This window comes from Pithys albifrons, chromosome 1 (assembly GCF_047495875.1).
Source record: "Pithys albifrons albifrons isolate INPA30051 chromosome 1, PitAlb_v1, whole genome shotgun sequence".
Taxonomy (NCBI): Eukaryota; Metazoa; Chordata; class Aves; order Passeriformes; family Thamnophilidae; genus Pithys; species Pithys albifrons.
Window position 1 is genome coordinate 2898046 of NC_092458.1, and position 17953 is coordinate 2915998.

The following is a 17953-nucleotide window of genomic DNA, read 5'->3' on the forward strand; positions in this document are numbered from 1 at the left end:
GAGCAGTGATCTGCTCCTGTTGAGGTCCTGCTGCTCCTCTGGATCCAACGAGAAGTTCCTGAAGTCTTCTTACCCACCACTTATGTACCCTCAGGGAGCACCCAGTCCCTCCCCCTGGGTGGGGACTCGCACAATGGGTGATTAACTCTGGGAGCCAGGGGGTATTGTTGAACTGTTGATGGCCCATTAGCAGCTCTGCCCCCTCAGGCTGGGTGTGAAGGTGATAATGACTCCCTGGGCAGCTGCTGCTAATGGCCCATTGTCCTTGGGAATGAATAGAGGGGGTAGAATACCCAGCTTTGATCACCCCCACACAGGGTTAGCTGGTCCCTCCTGCTAAACTAGGACAAGCTTTTATCAAGTAAAGATATTGGATACCATACAAGTCCTTTAAAGCTGTAAGAGACTTTTGGCGGGAATGCATCAGCGCATTTTAGGATGAACAATTGTATTCATATTCTAATCCTTCCATTATCGCTTTTGGCTTGTCCTATTTCTGGCCCAAGATTATGGAACAAGTGAATCTGAAATATCTAGACTTCCTTATGGAGATTTACTATTCAAGCAGTTCCACAGACAGGACAGCTACAGCTTTATCTGAGTGTTGATTGTTTAAGCAGCACCTTACATACCAGCATCTCTTGCTGCAACAGTTGTGACACAGACTAGACCTTTTTTGGTTATCCTGTTAGTATTTTGTAATAGAGAATGCTGAAGTCAGTGTATGATGAAAGCATTTTCAAATGTCTGCATCGTGTAGTATCTAAGGCACGCCTCCCCAGAAGTCAGTCTGGGGCTAAGCTGAGATAAAATGATGTTAATAGAATGTGATTGTAGCCTTAAAATTATGTTGCAGACACAAAAATTTAATTTTAAGGCTCTCTGCCCCCAAAAGCGATAGAAAAAGCATAATCTAGGGCTTATATGACATCTATTTATATTGTTGTAGTTTGGAATTATTATGTAAATTCTCTCCCCTGCCACTAACTGCCCGTGCCAGTAGTTAACAAAAAAAGTAGTTACTGCTGATCACTTGGGTGGGGGCAGGTTGGTCTCTTTTATTCTTGGGGACTACACACAGTTGGGAGTTGTGTGTGTGTGGGGTTGAGGAGAAGCCGGCTTGCTGCTGCCTGCCCTGGACTGCTTCTGGCTGCTCGCTGCTACTGCTCCTCTTTGCTGCTCCTGGCTGCTGGTGTTTCTGCTTCTTGGACAAGGAACACAGGGGGAAGAGAGAGTCCATCTGAGAGATCATCACTCGTCTGTCTCGCTGGAGAGGGACTGGGAACTCACTCGCAGCCAGCCGGGCTGTGACATTGACACTGCTTAAGTATAACTTTCCTCCCGGAGGAAAACCTGCTGGGTTTTGTTGTTGGGTTTTTTTCTCTCTTGTGGTGTTAGGGAAGCTTTCTAGTCTGTTTACATACATATATATGTAGCAGTTAAGAACAGTTATCCTTCTTGTATTAAAAGTTCCTCTTAAATTTGATAAAGAGTGGCGTGATTATTGTGGAGAAGGCCCCTCCCCTGCTTGTGGGTAAACATTTTGGTTTTTCCCCTCAAACCAAGACATATATGTACATACATATAGCTACATACATGTGTATATATTTGTTGTTGGGAGATAATGCCATAACCACATTCCCACAGTAGCAAAAGATACACAGTGCCCTTAAAAATCTGTATGGATATGAATACATATTTCTTCTAAATTTTATTTAAAGATATATTTCATGTCCAAAAAAGAGCTATAAAGTTCATGAAGGGTCTGGAACATGTCTTGTGAGGAGTGGCTGAGGGAACTGGGGTGGTTTAGCCTGAAGAAAAGGAAGTTCAGGGGGGACTTTATCACCCTCCACAACTACCTGAAAGGAGGGTGTAGCCAGCTGGGGCTTGGTCCCTTCTCCTGAGTAACAAGTGTCAGAACAAGAGGAAATGACCTCAAATTGCTTCTGTTTTGCTAGGAAATTGGGCACAGCAATTCCTTAGCTATGACACATGCTTAGGCATCCATACATGTACCCATGTGATTATAGATAACTTCAAAGTGTCAGTCTTATATTGGAAAAACATAAATAAATAACATTAATGTGGTGTGTAACCTCTTGATATGATTTTTTGGGACACCCTTATGAGTGGGTATTCATGCAAGGACTTGTCAGAAGATATCACAGAATTGGCAAGGTTTGTGTTATGCTTCCTTATCTCAACAAATTCTGGAATGACAGAACAGACAGGCACCCTGTATAACTTCACCATATTTTATAGCAATTAGTCATGTCAAAGAAATTTGCACAGTCAGGCCACCAGAGCTTAATTCAAACCTTCAGAACTGGTGGTCGATGCTTTCTGGTGTGTAGGGAGTATGTGTAGTATTGTATTTCCCTCTACTGTTGTTCTCTACTGACTCCTGTCTGTTCCTTTTTTTTTGTATCTGCTTTCTCCTTACTTGTCTTCCTTTTTGTTCCCGTTTACATGTGCCTGTCCACTTCCATCCTCTGTTTCCTCTGCATAGAGTCATATCCTCCAACGGTTTGTGTTGGCTGGGGATTCTGAAAGGAGGTTTTGTCATCCCCTCTCTCCACTTCTTTCTAGTCTAGGGTTTTCTTGTAGTTTCAAATGGCCAAAGTGAGGAGAGGCCAGTAGTTCATCAGGCCAGCATGTTGGTAGAGGTGTTCATGCCTCCCATATTCTGTCCTTTTTCAACTGGTCATACTGGGGGTGGAAGATGTGAATGCAGTGTGTAGGCAGTCTGTGCAGTAGATTTTGCAGAGTTGTCAGTATATGGTCTGCTGATAAACTTAGGCAGGTCACTTAACTGGAAACTAGTGCTAGTGAGTCTCCTTTTATATCTGCAGGAAAAGGAATGCTGCTTCTTTACAGGTGTAAATGTGCTTTGTGATCATTTTCTCAATGATGCAGAAAAATGTGAGTGTTTAAGGTGGGATGTGTTCCAGAAATTGTCTGCATCCTGTAAAGCTCTTCCATGTATGCACTTATCAACAAAATGGAAATCTTTGATTCAATCAGTTTATTGAATATAGAGTATTTTCAGGGTTTGTCATAGAAAACTCATCAGAGACTTAACAGAGAAATGGCACTAAGCTGTTTATTTTAAACTGTTGTTTACAACAGTACTAGAGTGAGGCATCACAAGTTTTGTGTGGGAAAAATTTGGTGAGTTTTCTTTATTATTATTATTACTTCTGTCTTCAGACTTTTTGAAACTTCTGGCTCTAGTGAGTTCTTACTGATCTGAACTCCTGCAAAAGTATGTACAGTGTTTCATGTTTTGGCTGGTGTAAATGTGTCTTGGGAACAAAGCCTGTTCTGAACGTCTTACAAGTGAATTCAGTGCTTAGCCATGAATTTGTGATGTAGGAGCAGGAGCTAATGCTGAGGATCACTTGCCTTGTGTAAGAGCTATCAAACATGCTAGGATGGAACAGTAACAAATTCCTGTTGAGCTGGTCAAGATTCAGGCTTGTGAGCTCTGCAGATAACTCTCCATACATATCAGTATTTGGAAATATTTCTTTAAGAAATGTTAATCTCACTTCTGAGAAGGAAGCTCACTTTCTGGAAAAAATTGTGTATTAAGCAACAATCCAGTATTTTTGCAGTTTGTTGGCTCAGTTTCCATCTAGTATAAACCTCAGCTCTTTGTAATTGTTAAAGCTGGAAATATGAATAACAGGCTGTCCTTTAAAATGAAGAAAAAGCTGAAGTTTATTATCCAAGGATTTGCAGTAGACCTTTTCCAGTCCTTTGTAGTATATACTCACTTTCACGTTTTCTTGTATGCTTTCTGGCTCATTTTGATTCTCAAATAGGGTATAATGCCAAAACATTCTTACATCATCAAAAAACTGCTTTTAGCAGGGCCAGTGCTGAAGTTAATGAATAAGGAGATCTGACAGTGTGCTGTTCACTGCAGGATTTTTCCCAGCCATGGCTAATATTTCACAAACATTCAGTCAGAAATCATAGATCATATGTCCTGGTAAGAAAGCCAGTTTGTCATCCTCATAGCTCTGAGTACTGTCATGATACTTGTGGTAACCTGATGGCTGCTTTGAGCCTCACAGACTCACTTGTGTTTGCAACCTTTGTGTTCTGCAGAGCCTTTCTGGAAGCTGGTACTTGTGGCACAGTAGCATCATTCCTGAACTATTTCACTGCCTTGAAAACTTATTCTTACAAAATTTTGTTCTGTAGTAAGAACTGTTTCTAGTTGCTCCTTGGAGTGAGAGAACCATAAATTCCTACAGAAGTATTTCCTCGAATGTGATGGAGCCTCTCAGCGTGCAAAAGAGACTTCAGAGAAAGATGAAGCTACTTGTCAGCTTTGTTTTCAGTTTCATTGTGCTATGCACCACTTTATTGTGGTTCACATCACCCACCTACCACCTGGGGGCTTTATGAATCTGTTCATCTTATACACAGGTGAATGTTCATCAGCAGACAGCTTGCCAGACTATGAAGTTGTGGTTTTAGTGACATAGCCAGTCATTCAGAGCAGTGGCAGCACCAAGCTGAGCTCAACTCTAAATATTGGCTGCTTTTCTTTTGCTTTGTTGGGCTTTGTATGTCTGTATGAACTGGCAGAACGTCTTTAAATTCTGTTGTGTCATTCTTACCCTGTGAAGTAATACAGTCCTAAAGCTGCAGGATGTATCACCATGTAAATAAGGAAGGCTCTAACAAATTGGAGTCTTTTGAGGCAAATGTTTTGTTATTAAAGATCAGCACTAGGCAGTTAAATGCCTCCCTGCCATCCGATCCCGTCAGATCTCGGAAGCTCAGCAGGGTCAGCCCCAGATTAGTACTTGGATGGGAGACCTCCTGGGAAATGCCGGGTGCTGGAGGTTCTAGTCCTGAGGACTTCACTGGCACTGTCCAAGCTCGCTCGGCCGTGGCAGATGAACCTCAGGACTGAAACGGTGGGGCCAGTTCTGAGCACTCTGAGCCTCACCTAAAATCCACTGCGCAGGCTGGAAGGGCACGTGGGGACAGCCCTGCCCAAATCTGCGTTAGCAAAGCCGAGCCACACACACAAGGATCAGCACTAACATTAATCCAGCATTGAGATTTCTGAGGTGATAGAGTTGTTCTTAGCTATATGGAATCCTGACAATTATTTTAGCTGGACTGTTGCAGGGAAAAGTAATCCTTGTTTTTTGTCATGTATCATGTTTAAAGAGAGTGAGTGTGTAACTGAAGATGGTTGTGAGGAAAAATTACTCTTGGTGCTGTTATGACACTTCTGGTTTCTTGTGCTTCTGAAATTGTAAGATCTTCCGGCTGGCAAATCATTATAAAGATGTCACATTACCATAAAAGCATTTCCTTGCCTTTGCTGCAGGAGCAATCAAGTTTTAGCTGGATTGATAAGAGTATTCTGACATTTGTGGGATGTGTTAATTGGTTTTCTTTATTTTAATGATTAAATAAATAGAAACTTAGTGTACAAGATTGTTCTCTTTATTATTTCCAGTATTGGAATTAATATATTGTGATGACTTTAAACCAATTACAGCCAGTTTAATGTTGTACTGCAGGCAGAGACCTTTGAATTTAAGGTAATAGTGGTTCCAGAGGCTGCTCAAGGATTAGAGGTGGGATTACATGATTGCATCTGCAGCCAGGTCATGTGCTGGGCATGTTTACAAGGCTATAATTGATGCCTATTAAATAGTAGGTATGTTTTTGTATAGTTAATCCTTTGTGCAAAGCAACTCAGTTTGAATCTTCATCTTCAAATGCTGTGGTTTTATATGATGTTTTTCACAAAAATGTTGCTCTTTAGGAGCTTGTTTGCCATATGTTTGCAGCCATTGTAGGAGGTACCACAATAATAACACACCTTAACATCTACTTGAGTACTGAAATACAGAAGTGGGATTTGGATGTGATTCAGACTTTGGATGAAATCATATTTATTTGTTAAAACCACAGTATTAGATAAAAACCCAAAGATACTAATACTTAGTCTAATAAAGTGCTTTCTAAATATGTCAGCTGAGCTACTTGCTCTCGTCTTCTCATGTGTTACTATTGGCAGGCAGTGTATGGAGGGTATCCCAGCCTTTGGCAGCATGTGGAGATGTGGAGGGTATAATCATGTCAGTGGTAAAGAGCTGCTGCCTGTATTCAGCTGATCCATCATAGTTTTCTGAAAGATTTTTTGTAGAGAATAGTGTTGCCTCCACAGTGGGCAAGTGACTTGGAGTTTGAAGTCTCGTTTCACTTCTGGCCTGTTGCTGCTGGTGGTACCTGCAGAGCTCACCTGCCAGGCAGTCTTCTTGCAGTGCCAGCCTGGTCTCTGCCTAACTCGAGTATTGACAGCACCTGGGAAAGTCCCCATCATGATTTAGGGCTGACCATACCAGAACAGCTTTGGTTCTTCTTTTCTAAGTCTACTTCAGGTCAAGGTGTCTTTTTGATATGGCTTTAACTAATCAGGTGGCTTACCTGGGCTGGAAAGAAGGAGGTGTTCTTGCTCCTGTCATCCCTTTCCCCTTTTTACCCTTTCTTTTTCCTTTCCACCGTGGTGTGATGTTCAGTGCAGGGTAGGCTCATTAAGATAGTAAAAAGTGTTTGTGTTTTTTGTTTTTAAACTGTTTTAGCACGTTGAGTTAGTTCGGCTGAGTTGAGTGGGAAGAAAGTTTCAGAAAGCTGTTCAGTTGTTGTATATGAGTTGTAACTCCCACTGATCTCACTGCTGTTTCATACTGCCTCATATGCTGTGACTCTTGGTGTCCTTGAAGGACTGACTGTATCCCTGTGTCCAGATGACTCTGCAGGCAGTGGAAGTTTGTCCACATCTATTCTAGAAGCTAAATTGACATCTCCCCAGAAGCAGCCCTTGCTTAAGGGGTAATGTCATTCCAGAAATTAACAAATGTGTAATTCACTGAATAGTTTCCAATTTATAAAATGTATATCATAGACTATCCTGAGTTAGAAGGCATCCACAAGGATCATCAGAGTCCAACTCCTGGCCTGCACAGGACACCACAGGAGTCACACCATGTGCGTGAGAGTGTCCAAAGTCCTCTTGAACTCTGTCAGGCTTGGTGCTGTGACCCTTCCCTGGGAAGCCTGTTCAGTGCCCAGCCACCTGCTGGGTGAAAAATCTTTTCCTGATACCCAGCTTATTTCCACCCCCAACTCAACTTCTTTCCAATTCGTCGAGTTCTTTCCCGGGTCACCACAGAGAAGAGCTCAGTGCCTGCCCCTCCTCTTCCCCTCACAGGGAAGCTGTGGCTGCAGTGAGGTCTTCTCTGGGTCTCCTCTTCTGAACAGACCAAGTGCCCTCAGCCACTCCTTACATGGCTTCCCCTCAAAGCCCTTCACCATCCTCGTAGCCCTCTTCTGGACACTGTAACAGGTTAATATGGTTCCTATGTTGTGATGCCCAAAACTGCACACAATATTCAAGATGAGGCCACCCCAGTGCAGAGCAGAGCGGGACAATCCTCTCCCTGCTGGCGATGCTGTGCCCTATGCCCCCAGGACACGGTTGGCCCTCCTGGCTGCCGGGGCACTGCTGACTCACATTCAGTTTGCTGTCAGCAAAGGCCTGCAGGTCCCTTTCCATGGCACTGCTTTCCAGCAGCTCGTTCCTCGGTCTGTGTGAACATCTGGGGTTGCCCCATGCCAGATGCAGAATCATCCAGCATTGTCTTTGTTAAACTTCATGTGGGTGGTGATTGCCCAGCCCTCTGGGCCATCTCCCAGACCCAAAGGAAGGACATGGAGCTGTGTCAGGGGACGTTTAAGTTGGATATCAGGAAAAGGTTCTTCACCCAGAGCCTGGGCAGGAGTTGGAACAAGCTCCCCAGGGAAGTGGTCACAGCCCGAACCATGGCAGAGTTCAAGGAGGTTTGGATGATGCTCTCAGGACCATCGTGTGATTCTTGGAGTGTCCTATGCAGGGCCAGGAGTTTAACTTTGATGATCCTTGTGAGTCCCTTCCAACTCAAAATATTTATTATTTGATAAAGTGATTTTTTATTACTGCATTTTGTCTTGGTTTTTTTCCTCTTAACACTTCACTGCCCCACTTATTGTTGCCTAAGGCATTATTTTAAAACTCTTTTAACAACTAACTTTAAATTGATGAGGCCTGAGAAACTATTTTCAGATAATCTGTTTTCTGGAAATTCACTCAGGAATTATTTTAGTTTCACCATATATATTGTAATTGCATAAATGTGTATCAGTACATAATTTATAAATTTTCAGATAGTCTCTGTTGACCTAATTTAGTTTTCCATTGGATTTAATTCCTGATGATTTATGTATCTTCATTTGAGGTGGTTTAATGCTTAAATGACAGTAGTGAAATAGATTTCCTTTTTACATATTTGGACACTGTGGGGAGTAACAAGACTATAGTAATTCTACTTTATTTTTCTTTCTTTCAGAAAAGTGGCATCAGTTGATAGATGAATTGTTTGTTTTCTTAACTTGCAACGTACACAAATATCTTAAAGGAAAGAAGATTAAATTTAAAGATACTGTTTCCCTGTACGTAAAATTGGGCGTGTAGAAGGTGTGAAAAACTGATTATTATACTTGTTTAGGACTCGAGTCACGGTTTGCATAATCCCCAAGATTCACTGCTGTCTCTTGAGGTCGTCTCTGTATTAACACAGCAGGACAATTCTGTGACAATGTGCTTTAGTTTTGCCATTAGAACTGTCATGTATGTGGCAGTGTTAATTTATTCCATCCTCATGAGATACTTTTCATTTGGAGTTTGGGTACGCTCAGCTCATTTCTGAAAGTTACAGATGAAGCATCTTGTTTTTATTGCCACTTGGGGTTGGTTTTTGATGCATTGAACTTTCAGTAATTTCAAGGTAATATAATGCACCTCAGTGTGTCTGCTTAGCCTGTGGGTTCTGTGGAAGAAGGGCTTTGCAGGATTGCTTTCCTAGTCTGTTGTGGCTCAGCAGGAGTTCCTGTCTAAGCATCTTAACTGTGTGGCCTTTGCTTAAGCTCTTGGCTCTCTGAACAACTGGCTTCTCCTCCTGCTGTGTGCTATGGAGCAACATGGGAAGTGGGTATTGTGTTCCAGCCAGTTTGTGCCTGCTTAGAGTGGAAAATGTGCAGTCAGTTGTAGGCAGGTCAAGCAGAATAGGCAGAACAAACTGCTGGACAATACACAGGACAAAAGGCTGCGCTTCTCGGTAATGACAGGAGTGAATTTTGTGGTATTGACTGGGAAAAAACCCCAACAAATTTCCACAGTAGTTTAGCCATGTAATCCAAGGAGTCCTAAACGATTGTGTGTTTGTTCATGCTTCTCAACAGTTTGTTTGGGTTTCTTTTCAAGGCTCTCTGTGTAACTGTAAAAGCTGAAAGCTTCAGTTCTTCAAAATGAAAGTGGAAGTTTGTTACCCATTGTATTTAGAAGTCTGATAAAATTCATTGTTGTCCAGTAACTGCCAATTACTTTGTGTTGCACCTCTACTCACCACATTTATGCAGGAAGTGTTAGAAAACATTAAAGATCCAACAACTTTATTTAAAAACATTGTAGAAAAACACTGTAGGTATTGATGATGGATCTTCAGTCATGGAATGTTACACTCAAGTTACATTTAAATTCTTACTCGAAGAGAGAAGTGTTGCAAAGGCTCTTGCTCATGCAAATGAAATTCTTAAAATGCTTAAAATTATTATCTTCTGTTTCATATACTGTCATTTGCTATTCCAAAGGGGTTTTAGCTGCTGTTTATTCTGATAGGGTGCTCCTTCATTACTGCATTCCAGCCTCTTCCTCCTGGCAGAAGGAGAGAAAGGAAAGTTGTCTAGAATCACACAGGTCTTCATTGCTGTCAGGTTTTCTTTGGTATTGTAGTGAAGGTCTGGGATGATATCTTTCATCTTATGAAAGATCCCCTGCTGTAGGAATTTTCAACCTGCTCATGTAGTCAGTAGCTCATTTCCTTTTAAAATGAAAGGAGTCTGCAGCAGTACTGCACTGGACAGAAATGTATTGTGATTATGCAATGTAAGTAATTGCAGTATTGTTTAAGTCACAGCAAGATAATTCATGTGTCTTACTGTTCTTTAAACTTGTCTCATTTATCTTGAAAAGGTGTGTGATGTGACAGGTGTAACACTGGGTACAGGAGTATATGAGGTAGGACAGGAAGGAACCCTCTCTGTGATCACACGTGGTGTTTAATGAGTGCTGATGGCAGCTGAGAGCTGTTCACATACAAAGCAGCCAGATGGTGGGCTGGACTTGACTTCTGCTATTTTACCTCTAAAAGATTTTACCAAAGTGTTCTTTACCTAAACCTGACATTTTACTTTTCTTTCAAGATCTCTGTTCTATTTTCACACCTCTGAAAACTAAGAGACTTTCAGAGGGAAGACACAGGAAGCTGTTGGAATTTATTAGTGCATGGGATGTGTATGTTTGCTGCTCTGGACTGCTGCTGGAAGTGGAGCTCAGGTGAAAAGCTGGCTGGAATTCCTGTGCCGTGTGCCACCACAGTTGCACTGAGTTGACATAAGCTTGGTTTAAACTTGAGACTTTGAGTAGCTAATTCGTTACTTGAACACCAACTCTGCTGGTGTCTGACTCTCATTTCCTTTCTGAGCTCAGCATTGCACTCTCTGCAGTTAAGAATTCAGCTGAGCAGCATTGTTGGAAAGGCTTTTGAAGCTCAGCAGTGGCAGATGTGTTACAGGGGCTGTGGCATGCACCACCTTCAAAGTTTTTGTGAATCTTTGCTTAGACTTCAGCTGCTTTTTGATGACTGCTGTGATCATGAGCCATAAGTGAGAAAAGCATTTGTTGACTCAGACTGCATTTGCCTTCTAGTAGTCCTTGGGTATTGAAGTTGAGATAGAATCTTTTTGATGTTGAATGCAAGAATCCTGAAATGGAAAGAAGTGTTCTTTTTTTTTGTCACTAGTCACGTTAGTATGAATATAACAGATGCTTTACAAAAATGGTAAATAGATGCTTATATAATCTTAAAAAGGACTCTTTAAATTCTCTTTAATTCTTGTGTTTCACAAAATTTGTTTCTGACTACTTGGATTTGTAGTCATGTAAAGACAAAAGAGTTTAAGTTCTATTAATAGAGAAGTATTTTGGATAATTGTGCTACTTAGTTTTCCAGCCTGTTACTTCTTCTAGCATGTTGTAAATAACAGACATCTATGCTTTGTGATAACTTTAGACTTTCCTGTTCAGGGTATCACTGGGAGTAAGTATGTAATAGTTCCAGTTTTTGCAGGTCAGATTTATTAAAATTATACCTACATGGTGCCACAATGAGACTGAAAAAAGGCCTGAACTAGCACATTCCAGTGAAATGTCATACAGACATACCTGTGGTACTTAAAGTGTTTTAATATTAAAATTTGAGACATGATATTCCCACTCCTGTGTTTAAGCTGTTGTCTCTCTTGATAGCTAGAAGTAGAAATGTAATACAGCAGTTTTTATACATGTGCAGTTTGGGAAAGGAGGAAAATTATGATGGCTTAAAAGATAATTGATTGTGGGTTTTTTTCCTACAGAAAATGCGGGAAGCCTCAGAAGACCATAATCACTGGAAGGCCTGTTGACTTCCATTCTCTGGTAATCTGGAACACCATCACTCTGGCATGGCGCAGGGCAGTCAACAGCTTGACGTGCAGGTACTCCATGATCTCCGGCAGCGTTTCCCTGAGATACCCGAAGGGGTGGTATCTCAGTGCATGCTTCAGGTATGGTACACTCTGTGTATTTGATGTTAGTGTGGAAACCTTTTTTAGTAGTATACATGGAGCACAGACTTCCATTCTGGTTTTATTTTAAAGGGTTGGAAGACTCCACTACTTGCATTTTTGTCCTGTCTTTTAGGTACAAAATTTTTGCAATTCTTCACTTAGATTTGTGGGGGTTTTCCACTGACTGTTCTTCCTTTTCTGTGCAACCTGCGACTGTCATGCTTATGAAGAAATGGAAAGAGGCTAATGGGATGATTACTGATGCTGGCTACATAAATAACATACCTATACTGAAGAAGATTTTAGCAAACAGTGACTCCTTCCAAGATAAGAAGTTGGTCTTAGCTAGGAATCTAAAGGTTTTTCATCTTCATGGCATCTTTTTGCCATGGCTCTCCAAGGGGTTAGTTTTACTTCCCTGTTTCCAAGTCAGGTGGTGGTTCTCCCACCCTCCCACCACCTTGTGCTTTCCATTTCATCCTTCCATTCTTCATCTAAAATCACAAGTTGTAAGTGTTACTAAGTCATCATTTTGCAAAGTAGTGGCCATCTGGGAATACCTTCAGTTCACAGGAAGATTCAGGAATGTAATAGAAATGTACAAGATCCAGTCTGGCCTTGTGTGGCCATGGCTAATGTAATAAAGTTGTTTCTGTATCCTCCCTGTCCCTGGCAGGTAAGTAGATTTACTTAGAGCAGTGGCTGTAATTTTTGCATAGTGTGTCTTCTAAACCACACAAATACAAATTAATTGCTTCCAGACAAATGTAAAGCAGGGCAAGCCCTGCAGTTTGAATCCCTGGCAGTACTGTTATAACTATGTGATCCTTTTGATGAACTGTGTTTGTCATAGATATCTTTAAACAATAAAATTAAGGAACCCCTAATGCTGCAGAAGGATATGGTGTTCTGTATCTATAATAGGGCACTCTGAATAGCAGGTTAACGTTACACAGCAAATGCTTGTTAGTTTTTAAAGTGTAGATTTTGTTTCCAAACCCACTTTAAATATAAAGATGCACGAGCTGGTTTCTATTAACCTTTTGTAGTAAATGCTCTGTATTTACATGAGTTTTAGTTTCAGACCCGTCAAAAATTGGAGATCCTTTGAAATGAAAAATATATTTAGGGCCTGCCCTGTGTTTGTTCTCTCTACCTGCACCAAGTGACCTAAGGAAGCTGAGGACTCTGTGAAGTTGTTTAGATGGCAAGTGGCTGATGAGCCACTTTTGAGACTTCTGTCTTGACACTGTGGAGCTGGTTGTTATTACAAGGTCTAGTTCCTGCATGTTCTGGTCTTGTTTTTAGTGTTATGTCTGGATATTCCCACTGACCATTGGGATCTAGAAGAAGTGCTTAGCATGAAGGGAAGTAGTCAGGGAGCAGTATCCACGGACCATTCATATTTAAATGCTGGACTCTTCTGTCTTTTGTCATGTTCTGAAGTAAGTCTTCATATGACAAGATGTTGAATATGTGTGTCCATCTGATAGAGAAATTATATGAAATTGTGGGAAAGTTACTTTCACTCCAGTATTAAGACTGGCTAGGTAGTGGTCCCTTAGAAAAGAAATGTAACTTGACTTTTTAGCCAACAAATAGGCTGTTGAAAACTGTATTGCATGCAGGCTTTATGTGTATTAATAGGTATAAGAACTTACATAGGGATAGTTTTTTAAAATAGAAGTTAAACCATTAATGTATATTCCTTAGAACGGTAATTTTAGTGCACTGAGGAAGGTGGGGGTGTGTGTTGTGTCTATATATTAATATGTACACACCAGTTCTGGAAAGAGATGCTCTGTGCCACAGAAGGTAACAGTCTTGGGTTATTTGTAGCAAAAGTTCAGGTGCTGTGGGCTGGATTTAGTTGAACTCAAAGTGAAATTTGTTTTCTTTAACTACTGTTTAAATTAGAATCTGATTCAGGCTCTTAAATGAGAAAGTGGAGAATAAAATACCCAATCCATCTGGAATGCTTTCTAGTGATTTTATTCCTTTGGAAAAGTCATCATTTGTGTTGTTCTTTTAACAATACTGAAATAAGCTGACATGAGGGGAGAGGGCAGAAGGGAAAGGGAATTCCCCGTTATATTTCTCACTTGATTCATAATTTATTGTCTGTATAGTTTCAACTGCTAGCACCACAGAACAAATCAAGCATTTATAGGGGTTATTTGGTTTCCTCACTGATGTGTGAATAAAACTTTTATAGTCTTAAGCTTGAAATTATTAAGGCAGTTGATATTTTGTTGGAGTTGTAAGGTGCTTTTTGGAATTGGCAATACTTCAAACAATACTCTGGTTTCTTTTTTTTAAGGCATTAAATACTGTTCTACCAATAAAAGCTGGTTTAAAACTTTCAGGTAAAGAGAAATACTCAGGTAAATAGTAAAGTAAAAGTGAAAACAATAAACACTCAGGTAAGCATTAGAATATTATCTGCATTTGTTTTGCTATTCCAGAGTTTGCAATTTTAATCTAGTTTAATTTGTATTGTTACTAGAAGTATTTAATTGTACCAACCTGTTCCTTGAAGAACATGTGAAGAGTTCTAACCATTGCTTTCCCCCAAAAGTGGACTTGATGTTTTTTTTAATATGTCATAGTGTAGCTGGTGATACTAGAGCATTTTGCCAGATGCAATGTGAGCTGTGTACCACTTGCATACCATGACTTGGTAGGTATTACCTTTATTTTAAAAATTCCTGTATGTGAAATGTTCTCCCTAGTTGTGTTCAAGTTGTGGCTTCAGCTGAGGGCTTGTTGAGCACTGAGCAGTGGCTCTTCCTTCTATGTGACAGTAATAGGTGTCCATTCTTACTCCTAGAATAACAACAACCTCGATGCCTGTTGTCGAGCCCTTGCACAGGAGAGCAACAAATACTTGTATATGGAGTACCACAGCCCTGATGACACCAGAATGAACAGAAATAGCCTTTTGCACATTAATCTGGGTATTCATCCTCATACCAGCTATCACGGAGGGGATGGAGCTCAACTTAATGGTGGTCGTACACTGGTACACAGCTCAAGCGATGGACACATTGACCCTCAGCGCACAGCAGGTAAACAGCTCATCTGCTTAGTTCAAGAACCACATTCTGCTCCCGCTGTCGTGGCAGCTTCTCCTAGTTACAATCCATTTTTCATGAATGACCAGAATAGAAATGCAGCTACTCCTCCTCCACAGCCACCTCCACAGCCATCTTCCATACAACCAGGAATGAACACGTCTGCTATGCAAGGCCCTCCTCCCACGTATATGCACATACCTCGGTACAGTACAAATCCCATTACTGTTACAGTATCACAAAACCTCCCCTCTGGACAGAGTGTACCCAGAGCTCTACAAATTCTTCCACAGATTCCAAGCAATCTTTATGGGACTCCTGGCTCTATTTATATAAGGCAAACATCTCAAAGTTCTTCAGGACGACAGACTCCTCAGAATACACAGTGGCATTCATCGCCACAGGGCCCAGTTCCACATTATACTCCCCGTCCTCTACCTGTGTATCCACATCAACAGAACTACCAACCTTCTCAGTATTCTCCAAAACAACCCCAGATCCCTCAGTCGGCTTTTCGGTCACCACCGGCGTCCCAGTGTCCCTCCCCCTTTGGCTCTCCTCAACACCAAGTTCAACCTCCTCAGTTGAGTCATCAAAGTTCACATGTTTTCATGCCTCCCAGCCCTTCAACTGTCCCACCCCATCCATATCAGCAAGCGTCCCAGACTTTTCAAAAACAAGGCGCTCACTCTGTATCGTACCTTCCTCCTTTTGCTGGACCTAGTTTATCCAAAGGTTCCATGAATAAAATAGAAATTACAGTTGAGCCACCACAAAGACCTGGGACTGCAATGAACAGAAGCCCTTCACCAATAAGTAATCAACCATCTCAACGAAACCAGCACCCGCTGTATGCAGCCACTACTCCTCCTTCAAGCTCTCCATCAAGAGGTATGTCGGGGCAACCCAAACCTCCATTTAGTGTTAATCCAGTATATATTACCTACACTCAACCAACTGGACCTACAGGTGCACCAACACAGTCTCCTCGGGTAATGGTATCTCAGCCAAACCCAACCATTTTTAAAATCACAGTAGGTCGAGCACCGACTGAGAATCTTTTAAATTTAGTGGACCAAGAAGAGCGTTCTGCAGCACCAGAACCTATTCAGCCTATTTCTGTAATCCCAGGATCTGGAGGAGAAAAAGGAAGCCATAAATACCAGAGAAGCTCTAGTTCTGGATCGGACGACTACGCTTACACTCAAGGTAAATGTTCCACCCTGCAAATTGTGGTGTTGTGCAATGCATTTTCAGCTTGATCTTGCTACTTAGTAAGTGAGAATTTTGGAACCTGTACAGAGAAGAATAGAAATTGCGCCAGAAATCACCTAATGAGAGTTTATTATGATTATTTTAAGAAATTGCCAAATTTCAGTCTAATACATAAGACTTTCTGGGGGGGTCTTAAAGTTGCTATGCTTTTGATGTTTGGGGACTTTCTTAAAACAAAAGACTGCAGTGAACAAGAATAAGTGGTTCATATACTGTATCTGGTTTGTGAATTCTGCATTGAAGTGTTGTGTCATAAATTTACATGTGAATTTTTAGGTTTTTTTGTATTTGTTCCATATTCAAGTGTGTTACAAGACCTGAAGCACTGGCTTCTGCATTTGTATCCAATTTATTTTGTTTAGGTTGAAGTGAAAGAGGAGAGAGGTAGGATTGCAGCTTAGAAAGCTGTGTGTCAATACAAATAATATTATTGTTTTGAAAGGTACTAAAATAATTATTTTGAAGAACTTAATCCAAACTTCACTTCTCCCACTTAGAGCTTTCAAAGAGGAGGAGTTTGGCAGACAAATTTTAGGGTGTATGTTCTGCTGCCTAAGGATAGTACATAGTTTTAATGCCATATATAAATGAAGAATTCAGTAATTCAGTAAAGAAAAAAGGTGAACTTTAATTTTTAGCTGAAAACTGCTTTTCTTGGAGTCATCTGCTGTATAAATTTGAATAACTTAAAACTGAGCAAAAGAACTAGTCTGCAAGCATTCAACCCAGTTATCTGGGGTAATGACACATTGATAACCAGCAACAATTATTTTCAGGATTTGTGTTTGAAAGAGAGTTTATTCCTGTGTTGTTCCTTTTGGCCTCTTTTTCACTTTAGAGAGCTGAAATAGTGCTGGTTTGTACCTGGTAGACCCAATCAGAAATCCTTAGACCCAGTTCTTTAGTAAGAATGGATGCCAGTAGGTCTGTAACTCCGAGGTCACACACTTATGTTTGGTGGTGTTCCTATTACAGCTTCAGAGAACATTGTCATTTGTGTGAGAAAACTGCAAGTAGTTGCACATAGCTGTGAAAAACCTCTCTGGAAGTGTAGAAATCTGGTTTTGCCTTTGTGTTATGACTAGATTTTTGTATTTGAAAAACAAACTAAATAGAGCTAGTTAGTGTATGCTTTTGGGGGTATTTTTATTTGTGCCAAGATCTACCAGAGCCTTTGGTATTGCTGCACTCTGAACTCTTGATAGAAATAAATTATAGAAGAGTAAAAATTACATTCTTTACTACTACAGAAGGAGTCCTAAAAAAAAAAAAGAGTATATTTAACAGCTCAAAGCAGGGAACAGGTTTGTTTAATTTTCTCTTGAATGTGAACCATTGTGAAGTGTTACCAAAAATTCATTCTGCACTTTCTACTTCTACTGTTTCTTTGTAGTATGAGTCATGTTTGAGTTGTACTAGAGTATAATGTGAAGCTGTGAAATGTAGTCATACCATGTTAAGTTGGAGGAATCACACAAAGAGGAGGTTTGATAATAATAGTGGAAAATTATACAGCCTGGTATCTGTACTTCCTTTTCTTGATTTTGCTTGCATGACTGTGCTACTTAAAAAAAGGAGAGAACAATTTGGTTCAGTAATACTGGTGCTTGGAGTATAAAAACACCTGATGTTATTCTTGGATGTGATGTTCAGTGTTTATTCTGTGGCTGTGAATTGGTGGATTTGTACAAAATTCAAAGTATAGTGCTACACTTTTGTGCACAATACTGACATCTGATAGAAAAAACGTATTTTAATGCTCCTGGTTGGGGTTGTTTTTGTCATTCTACAGCAAGTTGTGTCATATTGTTGCTTATTTTTCTAACTTCTTTTTACCTCTTAAGCAAATACTATTTGAG

General features: G+C 40.6%; 1 protein-coding gene across 3 annotated transcripts in view; it reads left to right on the forward strand.

The window, feature by feature from the left end:
- Window positions 1-17953, forward strand: part of TAB3 (TGF-beta activated kinase 1 (MAP3K7) binding protein 3) — a 49704-nt gene that overhangs the window by 18690 nt on the left and 13061 nt on the right. Inside the window, exons 2-4 of one of the 3 annotated variants that reach the window (XM_071579858.1) lie at window positions 11554-11742; window positions 14576-15710; window positions 15891-16028. In XM_071579858.1, coding sequence (XP_071435959.1) covers window positions 11641-11742; window positions 14576-15710; window positions 15891-16028 — 1375 coding nt within the window. In that variant the 5' untranslated portion in view covers window positions 11554-11640. Of the gene's footprint in view, window positions 1-11553; window positions 11743-14575; window positions 16029-17953 lie in introns of all 3 variants that reach the window. The other 2 variants (XM_071580728.1, XM_071579095.1) reach the window with 2 other exon arrangements.